Source organism: Polypterus senegalus, chromosome 10 (genome assembly GCF_016835505.1).
Source record: "Polypterus senegalus isolate Bchr_013 chromosome 10, ASM1683550v1, whole genome shotgun sequence".
Taxonomy (NCBI): Eukaryota; Metazoa; Chordata; class Cladistia; order Polypteriformes; family Polypteridae; genus Polypterus; species Polypterus senegalus.
The window spans coordinates 23,898,317-23,924,834 of NC_053163.1; the positions used below are offsets into that span (position 1 = coordinate 23,898,317).

General features: G+C 41.2%; 2 protein-coding genes and 1 pseudogene across 2 annotated transcripts in view; 1 reads left to right on the plus strand and 2 right to left on the minus strand.

Annotated features, from left to right (window-relative positions):
* The window catches only part of LOC120536962 (galectin-1-like), a 19,489-nt gene extending 12,523 nt beyond the window's left edge, over positions 1-6,966 (plus strand). Inside the window, exons 2-4 of the mRNA XM_039765543.1 lie at positions 724-803; positions 3,000-3,171; positions 6,553-6,966. Of these exons, the coding sequence (XP_039621477.1) occupies positions 724-803; positions 3,000-3,171; positions 6,553-6,699 (399 nt within the window). The 3' untranslated portion in view covers positions 6,700-6,966. The remainder of the gene's footprint in view (positions 1-723; positions 804-2,999; positions 3,172-6,552) is intronic.
* Positions 6,967-10,616: 3,650 nt separating this feature from the next.
* Positions 10,617-18,038, minus strand: LOC120538135 (annotated as a pseudogene).
* A 1,420-nt stretch (positions 18,039-19,458) lies between these two features.
* Positions 19,459-26,518, minus strand: part of zgc:92360 (uncharacterized protein LOC436988 homolog) — a 65,886-nt gene continuing 58,826 nt past the window's right edge. Inside the window, exons 10-11 of the mRNA XM_039765544.1 lie at positions 22,664-22,895; positions 19,459-19,511 (exon numbers count right to left, since the gene is read on the minus strand). Coding sequence (XP_039621478.1) covers positions 19,483-19,511; positions 22,664-22,895 — 261 coding nt within the window. The 3' untranslated portion in view covers positions 19,459-19,482. The remainder of the gene's footprint in view (positions 19,512-22,663; positions 22,896-26,518) is intronic.

Sequence of the window (26,518 nt, forward strand, 5' to 3'; positions counted from 1 at the left end):
GTTATCCCCCAGTTTAATTTCTATTTATATGTGTGGATTATTAGTGCTTTGCTCGCTTCAGGATGTGCAGACGGTGCCATCTGGTAGGTCTGACTGAATTTACACAAAGCCAAGAACAATCCTGGCCCTTTTTCACACATACTACAAACCAGCAACAGGGTGGCAGCTGCCACAGAGGTTTTCTGCTTCAAGCAAGAAAATGCTAAAGTTGGCATTACTTGTTAATTGTTTACATAAAACGTGAGCAGCAGATCATTTCATGCCCACCTCTTTGGTGAAAGTGACATGAAGGGAACAGATGGCAGTGCCAAGCTGTTTGTTTTTTTTTCTTTTTGTGTTTTTTTTTTTTTTTAACTCTTTTCACTTTAACATGATGCAGGATGCCCATTCCTTCCAGTTTCTTTGACTTTGTAATTTTTACTTTTCCTGAATCACTTTCTGAGTAGCATAAACTGTATGTCTGCACTACACCTGAGGACCAACACACATCGTATACATGGTGACACTGGCTTAAACCACTAGGTGACTGATGTTAGCATGGCAAATTAGAAAGCATTCATAGGCCTTGTTTGTTTCTAAATAGCTTTTGGTGGGAGAAGATTAGTGGATATGAAAAGAGAACCAGGATTGGCTTGATCCAAGGTTCGTAGAAAGGCAACACAGGTTTGTATTTTTATTGGGCATCTCATTTATAATTTTTTTTTCTTCTCTATCATTTACTAGAACGTACTGGTTCAGAATATGGCTTTCAAGCCTGGTCAAGTAATGAAGATTAAAGGAACTGTTGCTGAGGAGACTTGCAGGTGAGCTTCTCTCTGTTTCTTGGGTGGCATTTACTACTACCTCCTTCTAGGTTTTCAGCCTTCCTTTGGCCTGGGTTCTGCTAACTTTTTCAAGATCATTTCTTCTGCAAGATCTTCTGCATCAAACAAACTGCGAATTTCGCAACTCGTTCTGTGCTCTGTCTCGGTGACACACTCGCCAACCAGCTTGGCGGCGTCCTTTCCGTTTGCTGCACTACCACGACTGCCTCTCCTTTCACAGGCCATGTCTCGTAAGTGTGCAGTATGGCTGATCACTCGCATGCTTCATGTAAGTATTTTTTTTTATTTTAGAGAAACTCCTTTGGTTAGGTGTATTCCAGACTGATTTCCTGCTGCTAGGTCTTCATGTGGAGTGATTTGATTTTTCCATTTTGGCTCCTGGCAGTTATGAAGACTGAAGACATAGAAGCAAAGCCGAATCTGAGACCATTGCCTTGCAGTTTGAGGCTTTTTGGTCCAGTATCGATAATACTGGCTGTCGGCTATCTGGACAGTATCTCTTGCCCCATTTTAACAATTACTCATGTCTTTTGAAGTGAATCAAATCACTTTCAAAACTCTACTTGGCATTCATTTCAGGACTGTGGGGCAGGAGCACCCTCTGGTGGCATTTCTTTGGCATGTGGCAAGAAAATACCAATTTCACTCACAGAAACTGATGTTCAGTTTTGTGCAGGTCTAAGTGGCCAGGGTTTATTGTTACGTTGTACTAATATTGTCAAGACTTTAGTACTTTTTTTTTTTTTTTTTGCAGAGAATCAACAAATTTCTTTGATAAGAACACATTCAAGGTCAAAAAATAAACAGAGTTGTATATGTCTAAGTAACTAGTAACTGAATTTTCCATCCATCATATAACCCACTATATCCTAACTACAGGGTCACGGGTGTCTGCTGTAGCCAATCCCAGCCAACATAGGGTGCAAGGCAGGAAACAAACCCCGGGCAGGTCGCCAGCCCACCACAGGGCACACACTAGGGAAAATGTAGAATCTCCAATGCACCTAACCTGAGTACTCAAAGAAAACCCATACAGACACGGGGAGAACATACAAACTCCACGCAGGGAGGACCAGGGAAGCGAACCCGGGTCTCCAAACTGCGAGGCAGCAGCGCTACCCACTGTGCCACCGTGCCGCCCTAACTGAATTTTGTCCATCCATCCATTGTCCAACCCGGTGATTCCAAACACAGGGTCACGGGGGATCTGCTGGAGCCAATCCCAGCCAACACAGGGCACAAGGCAGGAACCAATCCCGGGCAGGGTGCCAACACACCGCAGGACACACACAAACACCCACCAAGCACACAATTTAGAATCGCCAATCCACCTAACTTGCATGTCTTTAGACTGTGGGAGGAAACCGGAGCACCCGAAGGAAACCCATGCAGACACGGGGAGAACATGCAAACTCCACGCAGGGAGGACCCGGGAAGCGAACTCGGGTCTCCAACCTGCGAGGCAGCAACGCTACCCACTGCGCCACCCTGACTGAATTTTGTGCTCTCTAAATATGTTATGAGCATTAGAGTGTAATGTAAACCTGATGTCCTTGTGCCTGAATAAACTGCCTCTTGGACTGCAAAGAGAAGGTAATGACAAACAGACTCTTTAATCTAAAATGACATGAGATATACATTCAAGCAGTCGGATTACAGGACACTACCAAAGTGCATTAGCAGAGTTTTTTAAATGTTACATTTGACTTTCATTTCACCACATTTATCCAGAGCAATAGCCAAATCTCAAATCTGCTATTTGACGCTATTTGTGACACTAGCACATTAGTTCACTTGTTTGTTTAAACTAGTGGGCCAGTGCTGGGGATTAAACTGGCAACTTTGAGCTTTACAGTTTGACGTTTTAATGTGTCTTTGTTTAGTGAGACATTATAGAGATGTTTCATAGTAGGGCAGCATTGAGATGAAGAGGTCTACTACAGCTTCTCTCAATTGTGACTCTTTCAGGCACAGGGAAAATGAGGACAATTAACCTAGAAACAATATAAAGTATGTCAACAAGTTCTCAGGGATGGGATCTTTTACTTTTGTCCTAAGCTGCTTTTGCATAAGCCATAGGCCCAGTGTAAAGGGTGTGGGAACACAAATGTGGTGAATGGATAAGAGAAAAGGAAATTGTCTTCAACTTAAGTTTTCTTATTTTTTTTCTTTCAGCTTTGCTTTCAATCTGGGAAAAGATAGCCAGGAATATTCCTTACACTTTAATCCACGGTTTGATGAACATGGAGACTCCCAGACCATTGTGTGCAACTCAATGTCCAGTGGAGCCTGGGGTGAAGAACACCGGGACAGTGAATTCCCTTTTGAACTGGGCAAGGAGACCAAGGTGGGTTGGGTGTTTCTGGTCTGGCACGGTGTCACATCTGTGCAAGCGACAGTAAGAACACCTTTTAAGTGTTTATTGAGGTCATCTTCTATCATAGCAAATTTTCTATGAGCTGACCATTAGCCTTTTATCTTAAGGACCCATTTATGATGATGTTTCAAAAGTTGACTATTTTATAACAGAATTATCGGAACAGTTCTTAATTAATCAAAGCAGGATTTAAGTGATGCAGTCATTACAAAGCTAAAGGTGCTCCGTCAGTGCAGCAGTTTATTATGAAACATTCAAACATTTTTATACCTGTTGATTGGCCCACCCTTTTTTACTTTCTTGTATACAAAGTATTTTAATCATCCAAAAATACAATGTCAAGATTTTGATCGTTTTTATATAATGGGATGATATCTGCCATTTCTCAGTCCTTCTGAATCTCTCCAGTGGGCATTGACTCCCTGAAAATGTGTCAAGTACAGGTTTGTGTAAGCAACAGGCATAAAAATGGTTTGAGTTAGATGTACTGTTTTTGTATACGATCTCATTCCCAAAGAGATGGATCTTTGCACTAAGAGTTGTTGGAAGCAATGCAATTAATACAAATTGACATTCGAACGTGTCGTGTGAATTCTTGATTAGGGGTTCCCACTTACCTTGGCTGTCAAATTAGATGCCCGATCAGGTTCAGGTTAGTGGGTCTTAATTCAATAATTCAATCATAGCCACGTATATTAACCCTAAATAATAAACCTCACATCTGAGCTCTGTTGCACCCTTGTTAATAGTTTCTGCTTTGTGCCAACATTTTTATTGATTTTTTATTAAAGTCCAATAGCATTCCATATAAGCAAGTCAAGTTTAATACAAATCAACCCCAACCCATGAGAAAGAGAGAGCTAGGCCAACAGAGTAAATCTGTTAATAATACGGTGGAACCTCGGTTCACGAGCGTCTCTTAACACGTACAAATCGGGTTACGACCAAAAAGTTTGCCAAACTTTTGCATCTGTTCACGACCACACACTCGGTTGACGAACAAGCCAGTTTCCCTTACGGTTCATACACGCCGATGATTTCCGCACTTGTTCAGTCTCTCCTTGTACTGTACATTGTACTCGGTGCATCACGCAGAGGAACTCTTCTTCAAAACTGTAACCTCCTCTCAACCCAGCTTCCTCCTGTGGTATAGCGGGTCCACAGCTCCCGTCAAAAAGGCCAGTTTTAATAAATATTAAAGCATTTCAATGTTTTATACCTCCCTGATTTTCTCGTATATGAAGCATAGGGAAAGTACTAAAAATAGTAGCGGCCCTAGCACTGACCCCTGCTGGTCACCACTCTTATCATCGGCCAGTTCTGATGATGTTCCTCGCACCATCACCCTCTGCTTCCTGCGTCTGAGCCAATTCTGCACCCATCTAAAAACATCACCCTGAACCCCCACTTCTTTTAACTTGATGTCCAACCTCTCATGTGGCACCTTATCAAATGCTTTCTGAAAGTCCAGATAAATAATATCATAAGCTCCACTTTGATTGTATGCTTTTGATGCAACCTCATAGAATTCCAACATGTTAGTAAAACACGACCTCCCTCTTCTGAACCCATGCTGACTGTTCAGAATAACTCCTGTCCTTGCCGTGTGTTGCTCAATCTTATCCTTAATAATTCCTTCCATTACTTTTCCTGTGATGCATGTTAAGCTTACTGGCCTATAGTTTCTTGGATCTGCCCTGCCACCCTTTTAATATAATGGGATGATATCTACCATTTCCCAGTCCTTCTGAATCTCTCCAGTGGGCAGTGACTTCCTGAAAATGTGTCAAGTACATGTTTGTGTAAGCAACAGGCATAAAAATGGTTTGAGTTAGATATACTGTTTTTGTATATGGTCTTAATGAATTTATATGTCAAAATGGGTGACCTCCCCTTTTAAGTGAGTGAATCTTTTCACATCGAGTAGTATAAGTGATGCCACCACTTGCACTGAAAAAAAGAAATGTGCCTCTCGCTTAGCAGGGCCAAGTGAGTTTGGGAGTATGGATGGATAGATAGATAGATAGATACAGTGGAACCTCGGTTTGCGAGCATACAGTAATTCGTTCCGGAAACATGCACGCAATCCAAAACACTCGTATATCAAAGCAAATTTCCCCATAAGAAATAATGGAAACTCAGATGATTCGCTCCACAACCCAAAACTATTCATATAAAAATGATTAAGACAAAATATAAAGTAAAATACATAATACAAATTAACCTGCACTTTACCTTTAAAAAGAATCATGGCTGGTGTGAGTTTCTAAACTCATGTGGGATTCTACCCAACAGGAAGACACGCGGAAAAGTGTCCCAAAGCAATCTCAGTCTCCCAGCGCTGTAGCAGTTCGCCGTATAAGCGCATCCAAAAAGATCGCAGACATGCTATAAGCGCCTGTCGTCAATGGGTCATACAAGGAACATTATAAAGATCCCGCTGCAATAAATAACAGCACTGTTGCTGTTTCAAGCTGAATAAAACTGGTGTTAAAGTACTGAGACTCAGCTTCGTGTTTTGGGGAGCAAGATGGGGACTCTCACGTCACAGCGCACACACACACAGTCACAATGCTGTAGTAAACAGAGAGACGCACTGGGCGAGTGAGATAAGGAGAGAGAGAGAGACGCGCTGTAAACAGAGACGCTTGGCCGGCAAGCAAGCAAGATAAGGAGAGAGAGAGAGAGAGAGAACAACCATCAACTCAGTTGCGATCACATGACGCTCAGCAGACAAAGTGTATCCATACTGCTCGTATTGCAAGACATCGCTCGTTTATCAAGTCAAAATTTATTAAAAATTTTTGCTCGTCTTGCAAAACACTCGTAAACCAAGTTACTCGTAAACCGAGGTTCCACTGTACTTTATTAATCCCAAGGGGAAATTCACATAATCCAGCAGCAGTATACTGATACAAAGAAACAATATTAAATTAAATAGTAATGAGTACAGAAGATGAATGTGTGTCACAAATATTTCACTATATACACATTTTGCAAAAATAAACCTAACATATTTGAACTTGCAGTTTTTGTTTCTTTTATACTTCCCCATATTCTAAATGTTAAATTTACTTTGCATCTTAATGGTATGCAGAACCACATCTGTGTGTATCTGGCATCCTCTGGTGGCAAAAATCTGTCACTACCTGTGTGTCTTTGTGAACACGTTGCTAAAAAATAACAGATATGTCCTAGAAGGCTTTCTTTCTTCCTTGTAAGCTGAAGAAAAGGGACCTGTTACTCTTGCTGGAGGGAAGCAGATTGTCCCATTCCATGAATCTGCAGTTTTCCTTTACTGTTGAAATGATCAGAGTGAAAATTAATAACCTGTTTTCTATCTTCATGCAGGTATTCATCAGTTACCAAAATGACGCCTTTGAGATCAAACTCCCCAATGACCACGTCGTCAAGTTTCCCAATCGCTTTGGCGACCAAACATTGAATTACCTGGCCGTGGATGGCGGTTTCAAGTTGATCTCCTTCAAGGTCCTGTGAGGAGGATGGCAGTGTGTCTTCATCTTGAAAAGAGAAGCACTTGTATGCATAGGTGAAGTAGGAATGGCCAAGTTAGTGCCTTACAGATGTGGCCACCTGCTCTTGTTGAAATGCCAATGAATCTCTTTGAAAAGTCCCTTCAGGATAGCTTAATGAAGACTTTACTCCTTTCCCCTTGCTCTAGTAAAGCTAACAGTTCCCAAAGAGATGGATCTTTGCAGTAAGAGTTGTTGGAAGCAATGCAATTAATAAAAATTGACATTCAAACGCGTGTTGTGAATTCTTGATTAGGGGTTCCCACTGACCTTGGCTGTCTAATTAGATGCCCGATCAGGTTAGTGGGTCTTCATTCAATAATTCAACCATAGCCGCGTTTATTAACCCTAAATAATAAACCTCACATCTGAGCTCTGTTGCACCCTTGTTAACAGTTTCTGCTTTGTGCCAACATTTTATTGATTTTTTTATTAAAGTCCAATAGCATTCCATATAAGCAAGTCAAGTTTAATACAAATCAACCCCAACCCATGTCATCACTTTGTCATGATGGGTTATTGAGTGTAGAGTGATGGTCATGAATGGCAAATGTATCCATTTTAAAATTTAAATCTACAGGACGTGCAGGGGTCTGAATACTTTCTGAATCCACTGTATGAGTTGAAGCTGCATTAGAATAATTGATATTTACTGTATTTGAGCAGTGCAGCGGTGACTTTGGGAGCTGTGTGTTGATTGATTTAAGCGTGTCATGGTCATGCGTTGGTTTGCTGGCCCATCTCTCTGTAGGAAGTTTGCCCTTCTCCTCAGATTTATTTTGGTGGCCTCTCACAATCTTGCGCATGTCCACGTTAGATTTGTCATTGGCACATATAAGGTTAGGGCGGCACGGTGGCGCAGTGGTAGCGCTGCTGCCTCGCAGTTAGGAGACCCGGGTTCACTTCCCAGGTCCTCCCTGCGTGGAGTTTGCATGTTCTCCCCGTGTCTGTGTGGGTTTCCTCCCACAATCCAAAGACATGCAGGTTAGGTGGATTGGCGATTCTACATTGGCCCTAGTGTGTGCTTGGTGTGTGGGTGTGTTTGTGTGTGTCCTGCGGTGGGTTGGCACCCTGCCCAGGATTGGTTCCTGCCTTGTGCCCTGTGTTGGCTGGGATTGGCTCCAGCAGACCCCCGTGACCCTATTTGGATTCAGCGGGTTAGAAAATGGATGGATGGATGGACATATAAGGTTTCCAGTTAGTGACTGTGCCACGAGACTAACTTGTATGCCATCATAGGCTGGCTTCACTTTTAAACTGCTATGGCGAGAAAGTTTTGGTTTCCTTAACCTTATGATGATTAGCAAACCACTTGTTGAATATTCATTCTATCAAAACTGCTGTTGGTGTGCCAGAGGAGCACAATTTGGCCATCCCCTGTTAAAACCTTTGGTGGTATTTGACAAAATGAAAAGCAGTGGTGGGACCTCCTGCAAGTTAATTTACAGAAAATTGTGAAAAACTGCACTTGTGCTTGAAATGGATTCTGAGAGAGGAGGTTTAAATTCCTTCTGTGGCAGTTAAGAGTTATCTTTAGAAACTCCGCACTCCTAAGAACTGATCTCGCACAACTGCGAGGGAACTCCCAGGCTGCTTTATAAATGTGTGGAAGCAGAAGAGATGTTCTCCGTTTCAGTGCAGAGGAAGTGGTTTTAAAAGTGCATGTTGTCATCACAAAAAGCACCCTTCGTTTTAGATGGATGTCATAGGCAGAAGTCTTTTTTAAGTAGAGTTGCACCAACCCACTCATTTTGAACCAGTTTATCGTTGCTGACCAGCCTAATATGCATGTCGTTGGGCTGTAGAAGGAAAGCACAAGAACACACGTAGAATGGGACAACAGAGATGTGAACCAAAGTTTCTAAAACTGTGAAGTTACCAATAAAAGGAAACCTGATTACTAGAATAAAAGCACACGGACACTGGGAGAACCTGCATACTGTACAGTACAGTGTGGAGAACTGAGCCCCACAGGTGGGAGGCGTTACAGTTAACCGCCATGGTTTACATTTCCAATCAATATTTGCTTGAAATGTTGGTATATAAAGTATAGGGGAGTGATAATTTAATATTTTTCATTGAATGGAGCTGTTACTATAGACATAGTTTGTATACAGGAAATGAATACTTTAATGCCTGTTAGGACACTACTGGACATTATGGTAAGTCTGATGCATGTGTGTTAGATTAGCCACAAACCCTGCATTAATCTAATCTATATATTTTATATATATAAAAAAAAAAAAACAGGCCAACCCATAGCAAGTAAAAATGACTTGACTGTTAAATTAGATTTTGGGCCAAGAATGATGACCACTGTGGCCAGGAGGCTTTCTTTGCCACTATAACACAAGGTCAGTTGTGAAGAAGAATTTTGAAACCACTTCCTCAAGTAACAATTTTCTCCTGACAGGTCTTCACCAATCTTATATACCATTAAATTGCAACACCAAGATATACATGAAGAATTATCAAAGTGATATTTATATGGTGGATTACTGGTCACACAATGATCGGTTATCTGTTGTATCCACATTGGTGCTTGTGCACTGTCAAGTATGGACAGAAAGAGACCCTGGATGCGTGTTTGTGGTGCGACTTTGCATTAAGCCGCCGCCCAAAATTCATCTGTGGTATCCACTCGGGGTCTCTGGCATGCCAGTTGTCATCCGACCATGTCCTAGATGTGCTCAATGGAAGGCAAATCCTGTGAATGTGCAAGCCAGGAACTAAAGGTGGTCCATCCAGGAACTGTAGGATATTTCATACCACATGTGCATGAGGACTCTCTTGTTGGAATTTGGCACCAGAGAACCTCTTCAGATAGGGTACCACCATCATCTCTAACACATCTGTGATGTAGTGGCAGTTGGTCAAGGGACCAGAGATGACTATGAGGTGGAACCCAATGGCACCACGCACCATAATACCCAGGGCTGGGCCTGTATCTTGCTGCAAAATGCATACTTTCAGGAGGTTTTTGTCACAGATTTGTTCATTCTGGTGAAATAAATTGAGCCAGAACTTGTCCGAAAACACAGTGTGATGCCAGTCATCTTGCTATTGGTGGTGGCCGTGGCACTATTACGTTTGCAAATGCCCTTGGTCAAGGGAGAAGAGTATTCAAAGCAGTGGGTGATGAGTGAGGAGACCGCATTACTGCAAGGGACATTGAGCAGTGATTGTAGACACCCTTTGACATGTGACACATCTCACAACTCTTGGGCTAGAGTCTTTAATGTGACAATTTGGTCCATCGCTGCCATGTGTTTGAGATGTTGGTAATTTCATTACTTTTGCGTGTTGGGTCGCTCAAGACCCTTCACTCCAGTCGGTCCGGCCCTCCTCTATACACTGACACCATACTTTTATCTCTGTTCTTGCGTTCCATCCAACACAATTATCGATGTCCTGGAAGGATTTGCACTTTCCTGCATTCCTACAATTCTCCCTTGATTAAAATCTGAGAGCTGGACGTATGGCTGCCATCCTCTGTGGTGGGACCCTACGAGTCCACTAACTGCCAGCAGTCACACCTTTTACAGCCACCGTGTTAGAGTCCAAGGGGCATAACTCACAATCGACAAATCACTTGGATATGTGCTGTGGTTGTAATCATTTTCACACTCTATCATTACCTATCTATCCTGAAGGTGACGCTTATTTCCTAGTGTCGCAATTCTAATGGTGAGCAGGTGTAGATCATATTCTCAAAGCTGTACAAACCTTCAGTACAATTTCTAACATCTACAAACACTTTATCAGGACTTCTTGAACATTTCCTTGGCCTTGGCTGTAATGCATGTGTTCTCTTCTTACCATGTCACTGACACCATAGGAGCAGTCCTCTCTGAGGCTCAACTTGCCTCGGCCTTGCCCATCCTAAGGAGTTAAGTAGTCCTTGTAATTGCTCTTCAACAAGGTGTACAGAAAAGGAAAGATACAGCTATTCCCATTGGTGAGGCACGTGATGTCAAAGAAGTTCAGGTACATGGGGCCTTGGGGACCAAATGATGCACAATACCTTAAGAATAAAGCAGTATTAGCTGCCAGACTGAAAATAGAAGGAAACAAATCCATTAGGCCCGAACGAAGGTGAAAATCATCCAGTAGATTTTCTATTGGAGTTTTCTTTGGGTTTCACTAAGAGTTCTTTCCTGGGACAGTCAAAATCTTGTTTCTGCATTTCAGTGTGTCCATGCTGTGAAGATGCAGAGAAGGCTCCTGGTCACAAAGAGAGTAGTCGGGTAAATCTTTAAGGAATTGCCTCTCCACATAGGAAAGTGTAGTGGCAGAAACACGATGCTCAAAGAAGGCACTCGGAGACCTCAGGATGTGCAGGCAGAATCGAGATTTATTGTGTGATGTACACACACGGTCTCAGTTCAGATGAACTGAGCAATTAGCAAACGCATTGAGCTTGCATTTATCACAATTCTTATCAAACGGTTTACCTCACTCAATTCATTCAACACTCCTATCTGACTCCAGTTTCCTGTGGCCTTGGTGTTACCTCTAGCTAGTCCCACCGCCTAATGAACATAGCAGCCTATCTTATCCATCAAGGCCGCCTGGCAGGCCTTCTCCCCTCCTTGGTCCCATCCAGTTCCTGCCACCATTATCTCTATTCCTCAGCCCTCCTGCACCACTTGGAGAAGAGGGGGGCCTGCTTGTTAGCCTCTTTCTACACACTTGACCTTGTCTCATGAAATATCGGTGGTCTCCAGCTTGCTAAGAAAAATAAGAAAATACACAGGCACAAACATCTTTGAGACTTAACCCTTGCTATACTAACGTGCATTAAGATATACTGCTTATTTTCATACATGCTTATGATTCTCTTTGAATATATGTAAATCATCAACTTTAAGAATATACAGTGGTGTGAAAAACTATTTGCCCCCTTCCTGATTTCTTATTCTTTTGCATGTTTGTCACACAAAATGTTTCTGATCATCAAACACATTTAACCATTAGTCAAATATAACACAAGTAAACACAAAATGCAGTTTTTAAATGATGGTTTTTATTATTTAGGGAGAAAAAAAAATCCAAACCTTAATGGCCCTGTGTGAAAAAGTAATTGCCCCCTGAACCTAATAACTGGTTGGGCCACCCTTAGCAGCAATAACTGCAATCAAGTGTTTGCGATAACTTGCAATGAGTCTTTTACAGTGCTCTGGAGGAATTTTGACCCACTCATCTTTGCAGAATTGTTGTAATTCACCTTTATTTGAGGGTTTTCTAGCATGAACCGACTTTTTAAGGTCATGCCACAGCATCTCAATTGGATTCAGGTCAGGACTTTGACTAGGCCACTCCAAAGTCTTCATTTTGTTTTTCTTCAGCCATTCAGTGGTGGATTTGCTGGTGTGTTTTGGGTCATTGTCCTGTTGCAGCACCCAAGATCGCTTCAGCTTGAGTTGACGAACAGATGGCCGGACATTCTCCTTCAGGATTTTTGGTAGACAGTAGAATTCATGGTTCCATCTATCACAGCAAGCCTTCCAGGTCCTGAAGCAGCAAAACAACCCCAGACCATCACACTACCACCACCATATTTTACTGTTGGTATGATGTTCTTTTCTGAAATGCTGTGTTCCTTTTACGCCAGATGTAACGGACATTTGCCTTCCAAAAGTTCAACTTTTGTCTCATCAGTCCACAAGGTATTTTCCCAAAAGTCTTGGCAATCATTGAGATGTTTCTTAGCAAAATTGAGACGAGCCCTAATGTTCTTTTTGCTTAACAGTGGTTTGCGTCTTGGAAATCTGCCATGCAGGCCGTTTTTGCCCAGTCTCTTTCTTATGGTGGAGTCGTGAACACTGACCTTAATTGAGGCAAGTGAGGCCTGCAGTTCTTTAGACGTTGTCCTGGGGTCTTTTTTGACCTCTTGGATGAGTCGTCTCTGCGCTCTTGGGGTAATTTTGGTCGGCCGGCCACTCCTGGGAAGGTTCACCACTGTTCCATGTTTTTGCCATTTGTGGATAATGGCTCTCACTGTGGTTCGCTGGAGTCCCAAAGCTTTAGAAATGGCTTTATAACCTTTACCAGACTGATAGATCTCAATTACTTCTGTTCTCATTTGTTCCTGAATTTCTTTGGATCTTGGCATGATGTCTAGCTTTTGAGGTGCTTTTGGTCTACTTCTCTGTGTCAGGCAGCTCCTATTTAAGTGATTTCTTGATTGAAACAGGTGTGGCAGTAATCAGGCCTGGGGGTGGCTACGGAAATTGAACTCAGGTGTGATACACCACAGTTAGGTTATTTTTTAACAAGGGGGCAATTACTTTTCACACAGGGCCATGTAGGTTTGGATTTTTTTTCTTCCTAAATAATAAAAACCATCATTTAAAAACTGCATTTTGTGTTTACTTGTGTTATATTTGACTAATGGTTAAATGTGTTTGATGATCAGAAACATTTTGTGTGACAAACATGCACAAGAATAAGAAATCAGGAAGGGGGCAAATAGTTTTTTTCTACAAAAGCAGATTCGTCTGACACTGCCAACTGCTGAAAGTCTACTTTCCTCGAAGTTCAGTTATTATCATCATTGGTAGGGTGAGGAAAAAGGACACCATCCAGATCCCAAAAGCCACTAGCTGACATAAGTCTTTAACAGATCCCTTACCCTTAAAAGAGAAGGCCACTGTGCTGTAACACTCCAGACTAAGAGTAGTTAAGATAATGATACTTGCATTCATAGTCAGAAGATCAAGGCTTAGGATTCTGAAACCTAATTCTCTGAAAAAAACAGTTGGTGCACACCACAAATGGGATGGTGCACAGGTACAAGAGATCGGTTATGGCTACGTTTGTAATCTAGACACAGACAGGACATGCCTGGTAAAAGCTGGTAATTCCCAGAGTGTCCATATTATCCACCAACATCACAGACAGAATTATCTTCAGTTGATTAACCCCTGTGTCCTCAGGCTGAAATAAGTCATGAGATTCATTGTAGGTCAGGTTGTTGTTAATAACGTGGGGTTTAGCTTCATCCATTTTTTTTTTATTTAGCTGGATGTGCTTCTTCTTGGGGCGCAATTTTTTGACTACCTAGTTTTTAATCATTTAATACACAGAAAATAATGTCAAATTTAAGAACCTCATGCTACAGCTGTACATTGAAATCATTCTTCAGAGGAAGCCTGATATAATAGCCACTTATTTAGAATTTCAAACATTACAGAGGAAAATCCCCCATGGTATTTCATCCATCCATCCATTATCCAACCCGCCATATCCTAACTACAGGGTCACGGGGGTCTGCTGGAGCCAATCCCAGCCAACACAGGGCGCAAGGCAGGAAACAAACCCCGGGCAGGGCGCCAGCCCACTGCAGGGCACACACACACACACACACTAGGGACAATTTAGGATCACCAATGCACCTAACATGCATGTCTTTGGACTGTGGGAGAAACCCACGCAGACACAGGGAGAACATGCAAATTCCATGCAGGGAGGACCCAGGAAGTGAACCCAGGTCTCCTAACTGCAAGGCAGCAGCGCTACCCACTGCCCTACCGTGCCACCCCATGGTATTTCAATTTTAACCAAAACTGAACTTCTTTAGTCATGTTTGGGTTCTTGTTTGCTGAAAACAATTCAAGATGAGCTATATAACCGAAATCTAAGCCATTATCGCTAGTAGTTTCCTAGATACTATACAAATGGAAGTTGAGGCTGAATCTGCTTTTGATATGTAATTTTTAAGAAATCAGATTGTCTTTTGAAATACACATTTTTAGTATAATTAAGTTCAACACAAATTCAATCATCTTTGCAATCTGGTTATTTGCTATTAGAGAGTTGCAGCTGGAATTGCAGCAAAAGGGGGCTCCACAAAGTATTGACTTTGGGGGGCGAATACGTACACACACTCAGGATTTCTGTTTTTTTTTCATTATTATTCATGTCACAAGAAAAAAAAAATATTTTGCACCTTCAAAGTGATAGACATATTATAACAAAAAAAAAATCAATTTTAATTCCAGGTTGTAATACAATAAAACGGAACAAACACTGAGGGGGATGAATGTGGGGGGAATGAGTGCACAACTGTCGAATGTCTGCTAAGAGACAGCTTAATGGCCTGTTCTTCTCACTCCCCTATGTTAGTGCAAATAATGGAGTAGACCCTCATCCAAATTTAACTGAAAAATAGAGAGGAAGTGTACCCTGGTTGCCCAACTTCTGAAGGTTTATGAAGTAAATTGCTTTTATTTATCCATTCACTACACAAAGAACTGACTGAATAGCTCAGAGTGGTCCCACCACAAAAATACATTTTTCCTGTATACAATATAAAGCAACATCGATTGGTTACAAGAAGAGCAACAATGAAAAAGCAAAGCATTACAATGTGCCCCTTGATTTAGTGTTCAAAAACGTGTCATGGTTGGAATTTCAGCTACACAAGTGACGTCCCTTCTCATAAATACTGATGGCATAATTGATAAAAAAAACACTTGTGTACAGCAGAATAGGCTTAAAAAAATGCTGAAACACAAAATGGTTTCAGTTCCTCCCCAAACCTGATCACTTCTAATACAGCATCAAAGAAATGACCCCATGCTGCCTCCAGCAGTGTGTCCAAGCTCTGATTTCCTCTATTTGAAGGACCAAATGGGACATCCTTCATATCAGACATGCACAGCTGTACAAGAAGACAGAAGGTACGATTTCGATTGATTTTGTTTTTTTTTAGTAATTTGACACCATTCACAACTCTTCCAACAAATGATTACACCTTAAAAAAAAATCTGGTGACTACCGAAAAATCTGCCCATCCAGTCCTTCCTTCCAAATCGCAGTTAAATTCCACCATACTACCCCTTCACAATCAATCAGTCAAATAATCAGCTCTTCAAGTCACAACGCAGCCTGCTTTGAATCATCCCAGTGTGTAATCAGCCGTGCACTTCCTCAAATTTTGTGTCTGATTGAGTCTCTCATTTGTAGGATTTAAAGCGTTTGCAGTGCTAGTAAACACGTCCAGCATGGGTGCCTTCAAAGTACTTTGGATGAACCAAAGAAGGATTTCCATTGGGCCTCAGTGCCATGTATCCCATAATCCCCCGTATGCCATTATCTATACCACGCTGTAATCAGAATATAAATTTAATGTCACTGGGCTCTGTGCAAATACAGTAATCCCTCGCTATATCGCGCTTCGACTTTCGCGGTTTCACTCTATCGCGGATTTTAAATGTAAGCATATCTAAATATATATCACAGATTTTTCGCTGGTTCGCGGATTTCTGCAGACAATGGGTCTTTTAATTTATGCTACATGCTTCCTCAGTTTGTTTGCCCAGTTGATTTCATACAAGGGACGCTATTGGCGGATGGCTTAGAAGCTACCCAATCAGAGCATGTATTACATATTAACTAAAACTCCTCAATGCTATAAGATATGCATCCCACGCGGAGCTTGATTGTTTGCTTGTCTCTGCCTCTCTCTCACCCTCTCTGATGTTCTCTGCGCCTGACGGAGGAGATGTGAGCAGAGGGGCTGTTTGCACAGAGGCTGTTTGCTTAGAAGATACTGACGCTCCTCTAAAAAATGCCGCGGCAAACTTAAAAGCACACGTATTGATTTTTTGATTGTTTGCTTTTCTTTGCGAGCGCTCTCTCTCCCTCTGAAATTCTCTGCTCCTGAAGAGAAGAAGATCTATTTGCATTCTTTTAATTGTGAGAAAGAACTGTCATCTCTGTCTTGTCATGGAGGACAGTTTAAACTTTTGACTAAAGGGTGTTATTTCATGTCTAGAGGGCTCTAATAATGTTAACAGTGTGGGAGAGTTTATAAGGGCTTAAAATATATAAAAATAACTACACAAACATATGGTTTCTACATCGCGGATTTTCGTCTATCGCGGGGGGTTCTGGAACGCAACCCCCGCGATCGAGGAGGGATTACTGTACTTTAAATCTGTTTTTCTTTTCTTTCTACATGCACACCTGAACCAGATTTAGCACACAGGGGCTCATCATTTAGAACTGCTAATCCAAGCATTAGAAGACGAGAAAGGGACAACTACGGAAATGGGCATTGTACTATTTCTGTGTGCATGAAATCGAATCCTCTCTTTGCCTTGTTTGAAATGGCATGATTTACCTAAATATGGCACACCTTGAAGCCGACAGACGGATGGAAGATTACGTCATCCGATCCTGAAAATCCTTCCAGTGCAGACTCTCACATGCGCTTGTCATTGGCTTCCTCGTCTGTTATGCCACGTAAATCGTCATTAAAGAAAGCCAAGTTATTTTCTTATGTGATTTCTTGTCTCACTATGGGAGGGATGTCGCCTTTTTACATTATATCTATATACAGTAGTTTCGGGTTACTTAAAATGCCACAATTACAAAATAACTTATTCCAAACAGGGAGCTGGCACCCCCTGCTGGATAGATACGCTTACAACAGAGCTGGCCCTGGCTAATTACGTTCATACTGAGGCTAAGGATCTGCCCTCGTATCTGGAAGGTTGTCGGTTCAAATCCCATTCCTACCAGAAGGATCTTAATCCGTTGGGCTCTTGAGCAATGTACTTAACCTTAAAATTAATCCAGGGGTGCTGTACAATGGCTGACCCTGTGCTCTGACCCCCCAAAGGTCATGCAAAAAGACAATTACCCATCAGGGATTAATAAAGTATATCCAAAAAGAACTTTCAGTTTAATTCAATTTATTTTGGTGTACACACGTGAGACATTATATAATGCATACACATAAACATACAGATTTGTTTAAACACACGGTTAAAGAAAGCCAAACTAGTTAACGTAATTGGAAGCTAATAATATCCGTCCATGAACATAATTTTTGGCCAGTTGACAAGAAGAGAGAAAAACAAAAACTCCAGTCCACAGCATCTCTAGAAAAAAAACATAAACCTCTGAAGGGGTCCACTGTCAGTTACAACCATTAAATTCAGACACCGCCACCGTCCTGGAGACCTGAGTCAACTGGCTGCCCACCACCCCTTGGGCATGCTACCACAAGGCCATCAAACTCATATCCTGGAGGGTCGCACTTTGTAATAATGACATAAAACAGCAGCATATGTGTTGGTGTGCAAAGTATTGGTGACATATTCTCAGAACGAAATTGAAGAAGGGGTGAAAAATGGCAGCTGGGGGGATTTGGCATAGACAGCTTCACGTGTATATCAGATTTTGTGTTGTACAATTCAAGTTTCGAGGAGCACTCCACCGAAAAATGGTATGTTTTAATATGCTACTCACCCGTGTAGACTGTGGTGATAGGAAAGGAAAATCTGGAATCATCTCAAGTTTTTATGCAGAATTACAATGGCCAGCCCTTCCCTCTGACCCCCAAAGGTCATGCGAAAAGACAATTCCCATTACAGCAGGAATGTCAGACTCCGGTCCTGGTGGGCCGCAGTGGCTGCAGGTTTTCATTCTAACCATCTTCTTAATTACTGAGCTATTTTTGCTGCTGATTAACTTGTTTTGCCTTTGTTTTAATTGATGTGACTCCAACCTCTGGTTGTTTCTTTTTCCTTAATGAGCGGCCAAACAATAATTAGAAACCAAGCAAGCCGCCACATGACCAGCTCACCTGAAAATAAAGAAAGGTGAAGGTCTTGGTCATGTTGGTCTGCTCAAGTCACCAAAACATCTTGACGGTGGTCTTAGTAAAAAAAGAAACTCAATAGTCTGCTGTGGCAGAACGAGAGCAGCAACAAGTCCTGATATTCAAGAACGGCTTTAATTAACAGCAAGAATTGGCTTCTCCTTAAGAAACTGGTTGGAGTGAAATTGACTGGAGTTTGACATTCCAGTTTAGCTGGCCATCAGTTGGCTCGTTTCTCATCTCATTTCTGTTTGGCTGTCATTTAATAAAGGAACAAATCAATTCAGAGGACTGAATCCTTAAAAACAGGGCTACTTAAATGAAGGGAAAAGGAGATAATTAGCAGTAAAAACTACTTGCTGATTTGGAAAAGGCTTAGAATGAAAACCTGCAGCCACTGTGGCCTACCAGGACCGGAGTTAGACACCCCTGCCCTATGGGATTAAAAAAAGTATAATAAATCAAGATCAAATGACATTTTCTAATATAACATGGTGAGCAACATTGGATAGCAGCAAATATTATTAAAAAGGTCCATGGAAAAAAAATCTGATGTTACTCATGTCACGCCATCCAGTTGTATGCTCACATGGTCCCAAAATCGCATCTCTCTTACCCTGTGGAGCACCTTGTTGTACTACTCACTATGAAAAGGGCAATGAAAGGCTAACACTGATGCTGTCATGATAGACCCCAAGCCCCACAACGCCATAACTGCATTTGAAAGTTGGGGGTTGGATGGATGAGTGAAACAGTTGAATAAATACACAGACTTTATCTAAAGGAAGAATAAACTGAAGTTCAAGGTAACAAGATGTGGGGCACGCTATGGGGTTGTCATAGATAGAAGACGATATAATGAAAGAGCAAACTACTGGAAGAGGTGAGCAGAGATGGACACTTGCAGAAAGCTTCATTATTCAAGGGTAACCTACAATGAAAGAATGAAAATGAAGAACAGGGGACACAGGCAATGAAGCGGCACAGGGGAAGTAGGCATTCATGTAGAAGGGACAAAAATAAAAATGAGAAACGGAGCCCCTCCACAGAACGGTTAAAAAGCTCATTATTTCTGAGAGATCAAGTTTCATTTCCTGGAACGCCTGATGCTTTTTTTTTTCGGTTCCTTTGTCCTCAGGGTTTGTGTTTGAAGAGGGCTTCCACTATAGCAAAAGAAACAAGAGGAGAGAATATTTACTTCTTTAATATATATATATATAAATATGTAAAGCATTTTAGAAAGATCTGATATTAGTGTACAGCATGGCTTCTCATGTTCAGCACCATAAAAACCGACCAGTTTCACAAACTTCTTATTTACAGTGCTCTCCATAATGTGTGGGACAAAGACATGAGTTACCCCTCTGCTCCACAGCTTAAAATTACAAATCAAACAATTCATACAACGTGATTAAAGTGCGCATTGCAGACTTTCATTTAAGGGGATTTACTTTCACTTCGTCAGTCAGCATTCTACACCTCATTCACCTGCCGTTAAAAGTTGGCTGGAACGTTGGACTTGCATGTGACCTTCGGAAGGTGGGTGTTTTTTCCACTATATATTCTTTTTATTTGCACGTATTTTGGTTATTTTGGGTTGGTAGGGAGGAGGAAAGGAATTGTGACTGTTTTTCATCTTCTTGACCTTCTTTTTTTGTACAATACTATGGGGCTTTGCCCCCTGCTCGCTTCGCTTGCCAACCCCCATGCCTGCGCTACGCGCTAGCCTCTTTGCGGTTCTGCGGCTCGCGTATCGAATGCCATTTGTACAATTTACTATTTTACATTACAGCAAGTAATTAACCATATTTAAAAATAGTAAAACGTAATAATTTGAAAGTAAATAATGTTTTATGTTGCGTTAGAGGTATTCGTTGCGTAATATGATTTTGTTCTATTTGGCTTAAAAATTAACATGCAAAAACTTTTGAAACTTACACTTTTACCGTAAAACTTCAGGAAAAACAATTTTTGAATTAAATTTTCGCCAATATCGCATTGAATTTTGATTCTGTGTTTGGACTTTCATTGTGACAACACAACATATAACTGCCTGTGATTGAATTTCGTTTCTTTCTCTCTAGTAAATAAAACAACTTTTTCGAATGTTTGGCTCTTTGATTTGTCAATAACACTGGTCAACAAGCATTTTGCTACTGGGATTCTTTCCTCTGTACTTTAACAAATTTCACTTGCTGACTCCAAATCTGAAAACCGTTTTCGTCCGGCACGTCCCATTTTTTAGTTATGGTGTTCCAGGTCTTGGACAACTAGGGTGACTGGACAGTAAAGGCGATGCGTTTCAGCATTTAAGAAATAAGTTTGGTCTTGAGAAAAGTGAAGCCAAAATTAAGGAAGGTGCTTTTGTTGGCCCTGAAATATGTGAACTGATGCTTGACGATGAGCTCAAAAAGAAACTGAAGCCAACTGAATCAGCACCATCATTTGTGCAGGTTGTCCAGAATTTTCTTGACAGTCACAGAGCAGAGAATTATACGGAGCTTGTGGAGAACATGTTGAAAGTATATTAGCTTCCGGGAGCCAGAATGTCACTGAAGATGCATTTTTTACATTCTCATCTCGACTTTTTTCCACCAAATCTAAGTGACGTCAGGGATGAGTATGGGGAAAGATTTCATCAAGGTAAAAAGGTGATGGAAAACTGATATCGGGGAAAATTCACTCCGAGCATGATGGGTGACTACTGTTGGTTCTTGCAAAGAGAGACGGATATTTAGTACAAGTGCAAAAGCGAATGCCTCCAACATTTTTGGGCACGCTGATCTCACTTTTATATTGAGATAAATTGACATAAATATGCTTTAACGTGTCTCTGGTATTGTCTTCTGGTTTGTTTTCAGGATAAACACATCAAAACAATTTTGGTGGGACAGAGTCCAACCTCAAGATATCATGTTGATATATTATATTGATATTAAAAAATGGTCAAAATGGCATTATTTCAAAAACCTGATATTCTAGCTTAATTCCGATTTCATATATGAGATCAGCGTAAAAAAACTTAATAAAGAGATGCTCTGAAGTTCCCAGAAGCAAACAAAAAACATTTTTTTGTAGACCAGTGTTGTTTTTGCAAAATCTATTCTAATGGGAAACTGTTAACGTTTTAATACGAATGGCATATCAAGATCTCCTTTGGTGTGTAATGTTATCCTCTGAAGATGTGCTACATTACCCTTCTTGGATACATCCTTCTTTCAACAGTAATTCGGCCGATAGAAGACCAGACGTTGTTAACGTTGTCATCTTCCGCACCATCACCACCAACTGTTTCAACATAGTCTATTGATACACATTTAACTAATTTGCTGTGTAACCGATTGACAATTTTTGCGTTAATTAATTTAACTTCATCGTTTCTCCGCGCTAGGATTGCCCGTGTACTCATTTGTTCTGTTGATAACCCTTTGTGATGTAATTCTTCAATAAGATTTGGACATAATACGTCTTCTTTAATTGAGAACTTAACGTGAGGAAAACGTTAAAATTTATAAGAGCTGAAAGAGCAACAACTGTGTCTATCAAAAGCATTCACACGAATGAGAGGTGAGAGTACCGTGTGCCCTGTTCAATATGGTTGACAGGAGGGCGTGACTTGAAAAAATGTCATGGCCAAAGTCTAAACTTGTGGGACAATTTTCCAAAAAGTCTCTTCTTGTCGCAGGATTTTTTTATATAATAGAGAGATATTTCTCCTTGCTTACAGATGTTGCCTTATAGTTGTTTTTTATTCTTTTTACTCATTTGGTTTGAGCTGAACATTTCAAAAGGGGATGCACGACAGGGCACTGTAGGGGGCGATATTGGCCTATCCTGTTTATCACCCACCTTAAAATTAGGAAGTGGTAGCGATTGGCTCATTTCAGTTCATCTGTGCCAACTCGTTACAGCATCACAAACATTAACACTGCATTAACAAATCCCATACTAAATGGCATATAACAGATACTCATGCATTGCATGACATTAATGTTGAGGTCCAATTAGATCATTTAGACTTCAGACCATCATAAACGGGTAACACAAATAGTCTCATGAATAAGATTCATCTGAAATAAATTGATGTTTAAAATGGCACAGATTGGTGAAACCCTTCTCACTTTAATTACGGTAAAGATAAAGTGTGGCTCACGGCTAAAGGTGGCCTTTCCCTCACTACATCTAATTTTGGCTCCTTCTGCTTGACTTTTAAAAAATGTTATTTCACAATACTGTGCAGATCCGATTCTTCTGCCCTCATCCCCCACCACCATTCAGGAAACGTGGGAGAGGAGAAATCCTGATTTGTACTTACTGGCATATTCCTGCGGAGACATTGGCTGTTGAATGACTCGGTTGAAGTTGGTGATCCAGTCCTTCTGTTCGCTTTCCGACTCACATGTGAAAAGGAAGCTTCTGTCTGGGGTGGCTATTGTGATGCCATAGTGCCAGACACGGTTGGCATGAGTCCCCTGAGGTAGGCCTGCCTTCACACTGTAACCAAGGTCCTTATGGCCGATAAACACTTCACCCTTGGCAAAAGCATCCTGTAAAACAAATGGGAAATAAATGCATTTTGAATATATGACAGGAGGGGGCACACTCTGCATCTACAATAATACCAAGTGATACAAAAATATACAAATGAACAAAAGAAGAAACTGCAAAATAAATGCAGACAGAACAAACCAAACAAATCAAAGCAAAACAAAAACATCTTTGCTGCTCTGTGACAGTCATCAGACCCCTGGCCATCCTTCAGGTGGGCTTGCCCAGGTGCCACTTGTAAAGTACAGTCTTTACATTTATATAGCGCTTTTCCTAGAGAGCGGGGAGCCACTTCAGCCACCCCTAATATGTAGCACCCACCTGAATGATGTGACGGCAGCCATTGTTGCTCCAGTACGCTCACAATACATTGCTGTTGGGTAGTGACGGGTGAGATAGATAGCCAATTAGAGACAAGGGATGATTAGGGGGCACAAGTGGCCACCCCCAGTTTTTTTTTGTTATGTTATGACTTTATTAAAGTAGGGACGACCGGGCTGGAGTTCCCAATATTTCCCTGTGGGAACCTGCAGTGCCTTATTTGACCACTATATATATATACACATATACATACACACATATACAGTCGAACTTGGTCATAGTGAGTTTGACGGGGCCGACGCTATTTGCTTGTTATAAGCAGAATTCATTATAACCAGGAAATGCAAATTTGACAAAAACTAACTCAGTCTACTGCGGTGGGCTGGCGCCCTGCCCAGGGTTTGTTTCCTGCCTTGTGCCCTGTGTTGGCTGGGATTGGCTCAGCAGAGCCCCATGACCCTGTAGTTAGGATATAGCGGGATGGATAATGGACGGATGGATAACTCAGTCTATTAAAGTAATAGTGATTTATTGAAAAAAATATACATTTAGCCCATAATGAAAACATACATTAAGTACAATATACTATTTTCTAAGAAAGTCCAAAATACTTTTTTGTTTTAAACTTTGTAATCTACAGTCACGCAGTTTGCCTCTTAAAACGTGAGTCCCTTGAAAATGCCATCAATCTATTGCAGGCATTTTCGGCATCAAACAATGTTGGTAAACTGCGTTCTAGTAAATCCAATATAGCAGTGGCGTCTTCCTCTTTGCCATCTTCATCATCATCTTTTTTTTTTTGAACCAATGCGTTTATGATTTCGTTTTCAGCAGGAATTCCTCTAATAAACAATACGGCATCCACGTGTTGATAGTTGTAATAATTTACATTGTTAATTTCAAGATTGTTTTTGCGATCCCGTGTAGATAATGGCAATTGTCCTCTTCTTCAAAAATATCAGATGTTGATTTCCTGAAGTAATTCTGTATGGTAACAGTCATCACATTGCTCCCGAAAATAGATAAAAAAATTTATTGCATATTGAAATTTATTCCGCTAAGTGGCTTGCAAAAGTCCAGGATGTGGTCAGGTGTTGTTCGTAATAACTGAGATTTCGCTCGTTATAACTGGGCAAATTTACATGCTGTTTTTTTCATTATAACCAAGAAATCGTTATAACCAAGTTTGACCGTATATATATATATATATATATATATATATATCCGTCTATATAAAAGCGGTCGGGATTGTCCTTCCGTCCCGTGAGTGCTACGCAGGCGCAGAGTTTCACACACGCCCCGTCCATTTTGCAATGCACGATGGGATTTGTAGTTTCGTTTTTCCAGGTAAAAGATGATTTTCTACTCCAGACGGTGCGATATCTTCTTCTTCTTTCTTACTATATAAAAATGGTCGGGATTGTCCTTCCATCCCGTAAGTATAAAGCATAGTGGTATTCCGCTTATCACAGACTTACTACTTGCAGCTTGCGGTACGAAGCGACATGATGTGAGCAGAGTTCTGGTGCTCCCATCGTTCCCTTGCTTTTGTGCGCGATGTGCTGGAAAAAAAGACAAAATGATGTCTCTGGAAATAATTAATGTTGATGGAGTTCAAATGCCTCACCACGTAGTAAATATCAGGGGGGTTCAAAAGGGCGACCTCAATATAGAAAAAAAGTTTAAATTTCATCACAAAAATAACAGAAACTACGAGTATTAAAGTAATACCGCTCCAATGCAATATAACCAAATTAATGAGTTTGTATAAAATATCAAATTGATCTACATATTGAATTACCTTAAGAAGTGGTCAACTTAAAAGTCGGTTTCTTTAAAAGGCAGGTGAGCCTAGTATATATATATATATATATATATATGTGGTGTATGGCCGGCTGTTCATCCCGGCCAATACCCCCAAGCCGCCAGGTGGAGCCCTGCCTGCAGTATGGAGGTTCCCCAAAGACCAGCAGGGCATCATGAACATTGGAGTTTTTATACACTGCCCTGCTGGATACCATGGGGGCCTCTAGGACATGCTTCAGGGAGGAACAGTGTTTATTTACCCTACGCCCCAGAAGTACGTCCGAGTCACATGGACAAGGGGAATGACGTGCTTCCGGGGTGAATAAAAGGACTTTTGATCTGACCCGGAAGTCATAGAAGATCACATGGACTGGGGATTGGAACACTTCAGGAACTATAAAAGGATTGTGGGAGCTCCCAGACGGCGAGCTGAGCTGGGTGGAAGGGTGGCAATGCATCTGGGAGTGGAGGATTGTTTATTGTAATTGTTTTGAATAATTTAATGAGTATAGTGGAGGAGGGGATGATTTGCGCACTGTGCTGTATTAATAAAGTCAACTTGTGGACTTTTATCTGGTGTCTGGTGCATTGGACAGGGGTTCAAGGGAGCTATAGCGCCCCCTATCTGTCACTATATATATATATATATATATATATATATATATATATATATATATATATATACATATACACAGTGGAACCTCTAGATACGATCACCTCTGTATACGAGATATTCAAGATGAGGAAAGTATGAGCCAAAAATTTGGATCTAAATACGAGCATTGGCTCGTAACGAGCCACGAGCCAGGCTGTGGTTATGCGTGACGTGTTTCCCAATCCGCCTCGACTCGGGGATTCACCCAAGCTGACTATGCCAGCCCGTCAGCTCACTCAGTGTTCCTTGTTCTCCCGTAGCGTGAGGATCTACGCGTTTGTGCGCTTGTGATTTCATTGTTTCGCTGTAGCAGTTCGCCGTATAAGCGTATCCAAAAATATTGCGGACATGCAGACGGAGAATAGGAGATGATTGCCCTCAAGAGGAGTACTAGGGTGTTGTACCGTGTTAGCCATTATGAATGTAGAGAAAAGCCAAGCAAAATGACACCTTTTATTGGCTAACTAAAAAGATTACAATATGCAAGCTTTGATTACATCTTGCCTGAAGAAGGGGCCTGAGTTGCCTCAAAAGCCTGCATATTGTAATCTTTTTAGTTAGCCAATAAAAGGTGTCATTTTGCTTGGCTTTTCTCTACCCTCAAGAGGAGAGAGAGAGACAGAGAGAGAGAGAGAGAGGCGCACGAGCGAGAAGAACCATCAGCTCAGTTATGATCACATGACGCTCAGCAGACAAAGTGTATCCACACTTATTTATCAGTGTTATTTGTTAGGAAAATTGATTTTTATGTTGATATTTTTGGGGGTGCGGAACGGATTAACTGGATTTCCATTATTTTCAATGGGGAAGTTTTGTTCTAGATACAAGAAATTACGAATT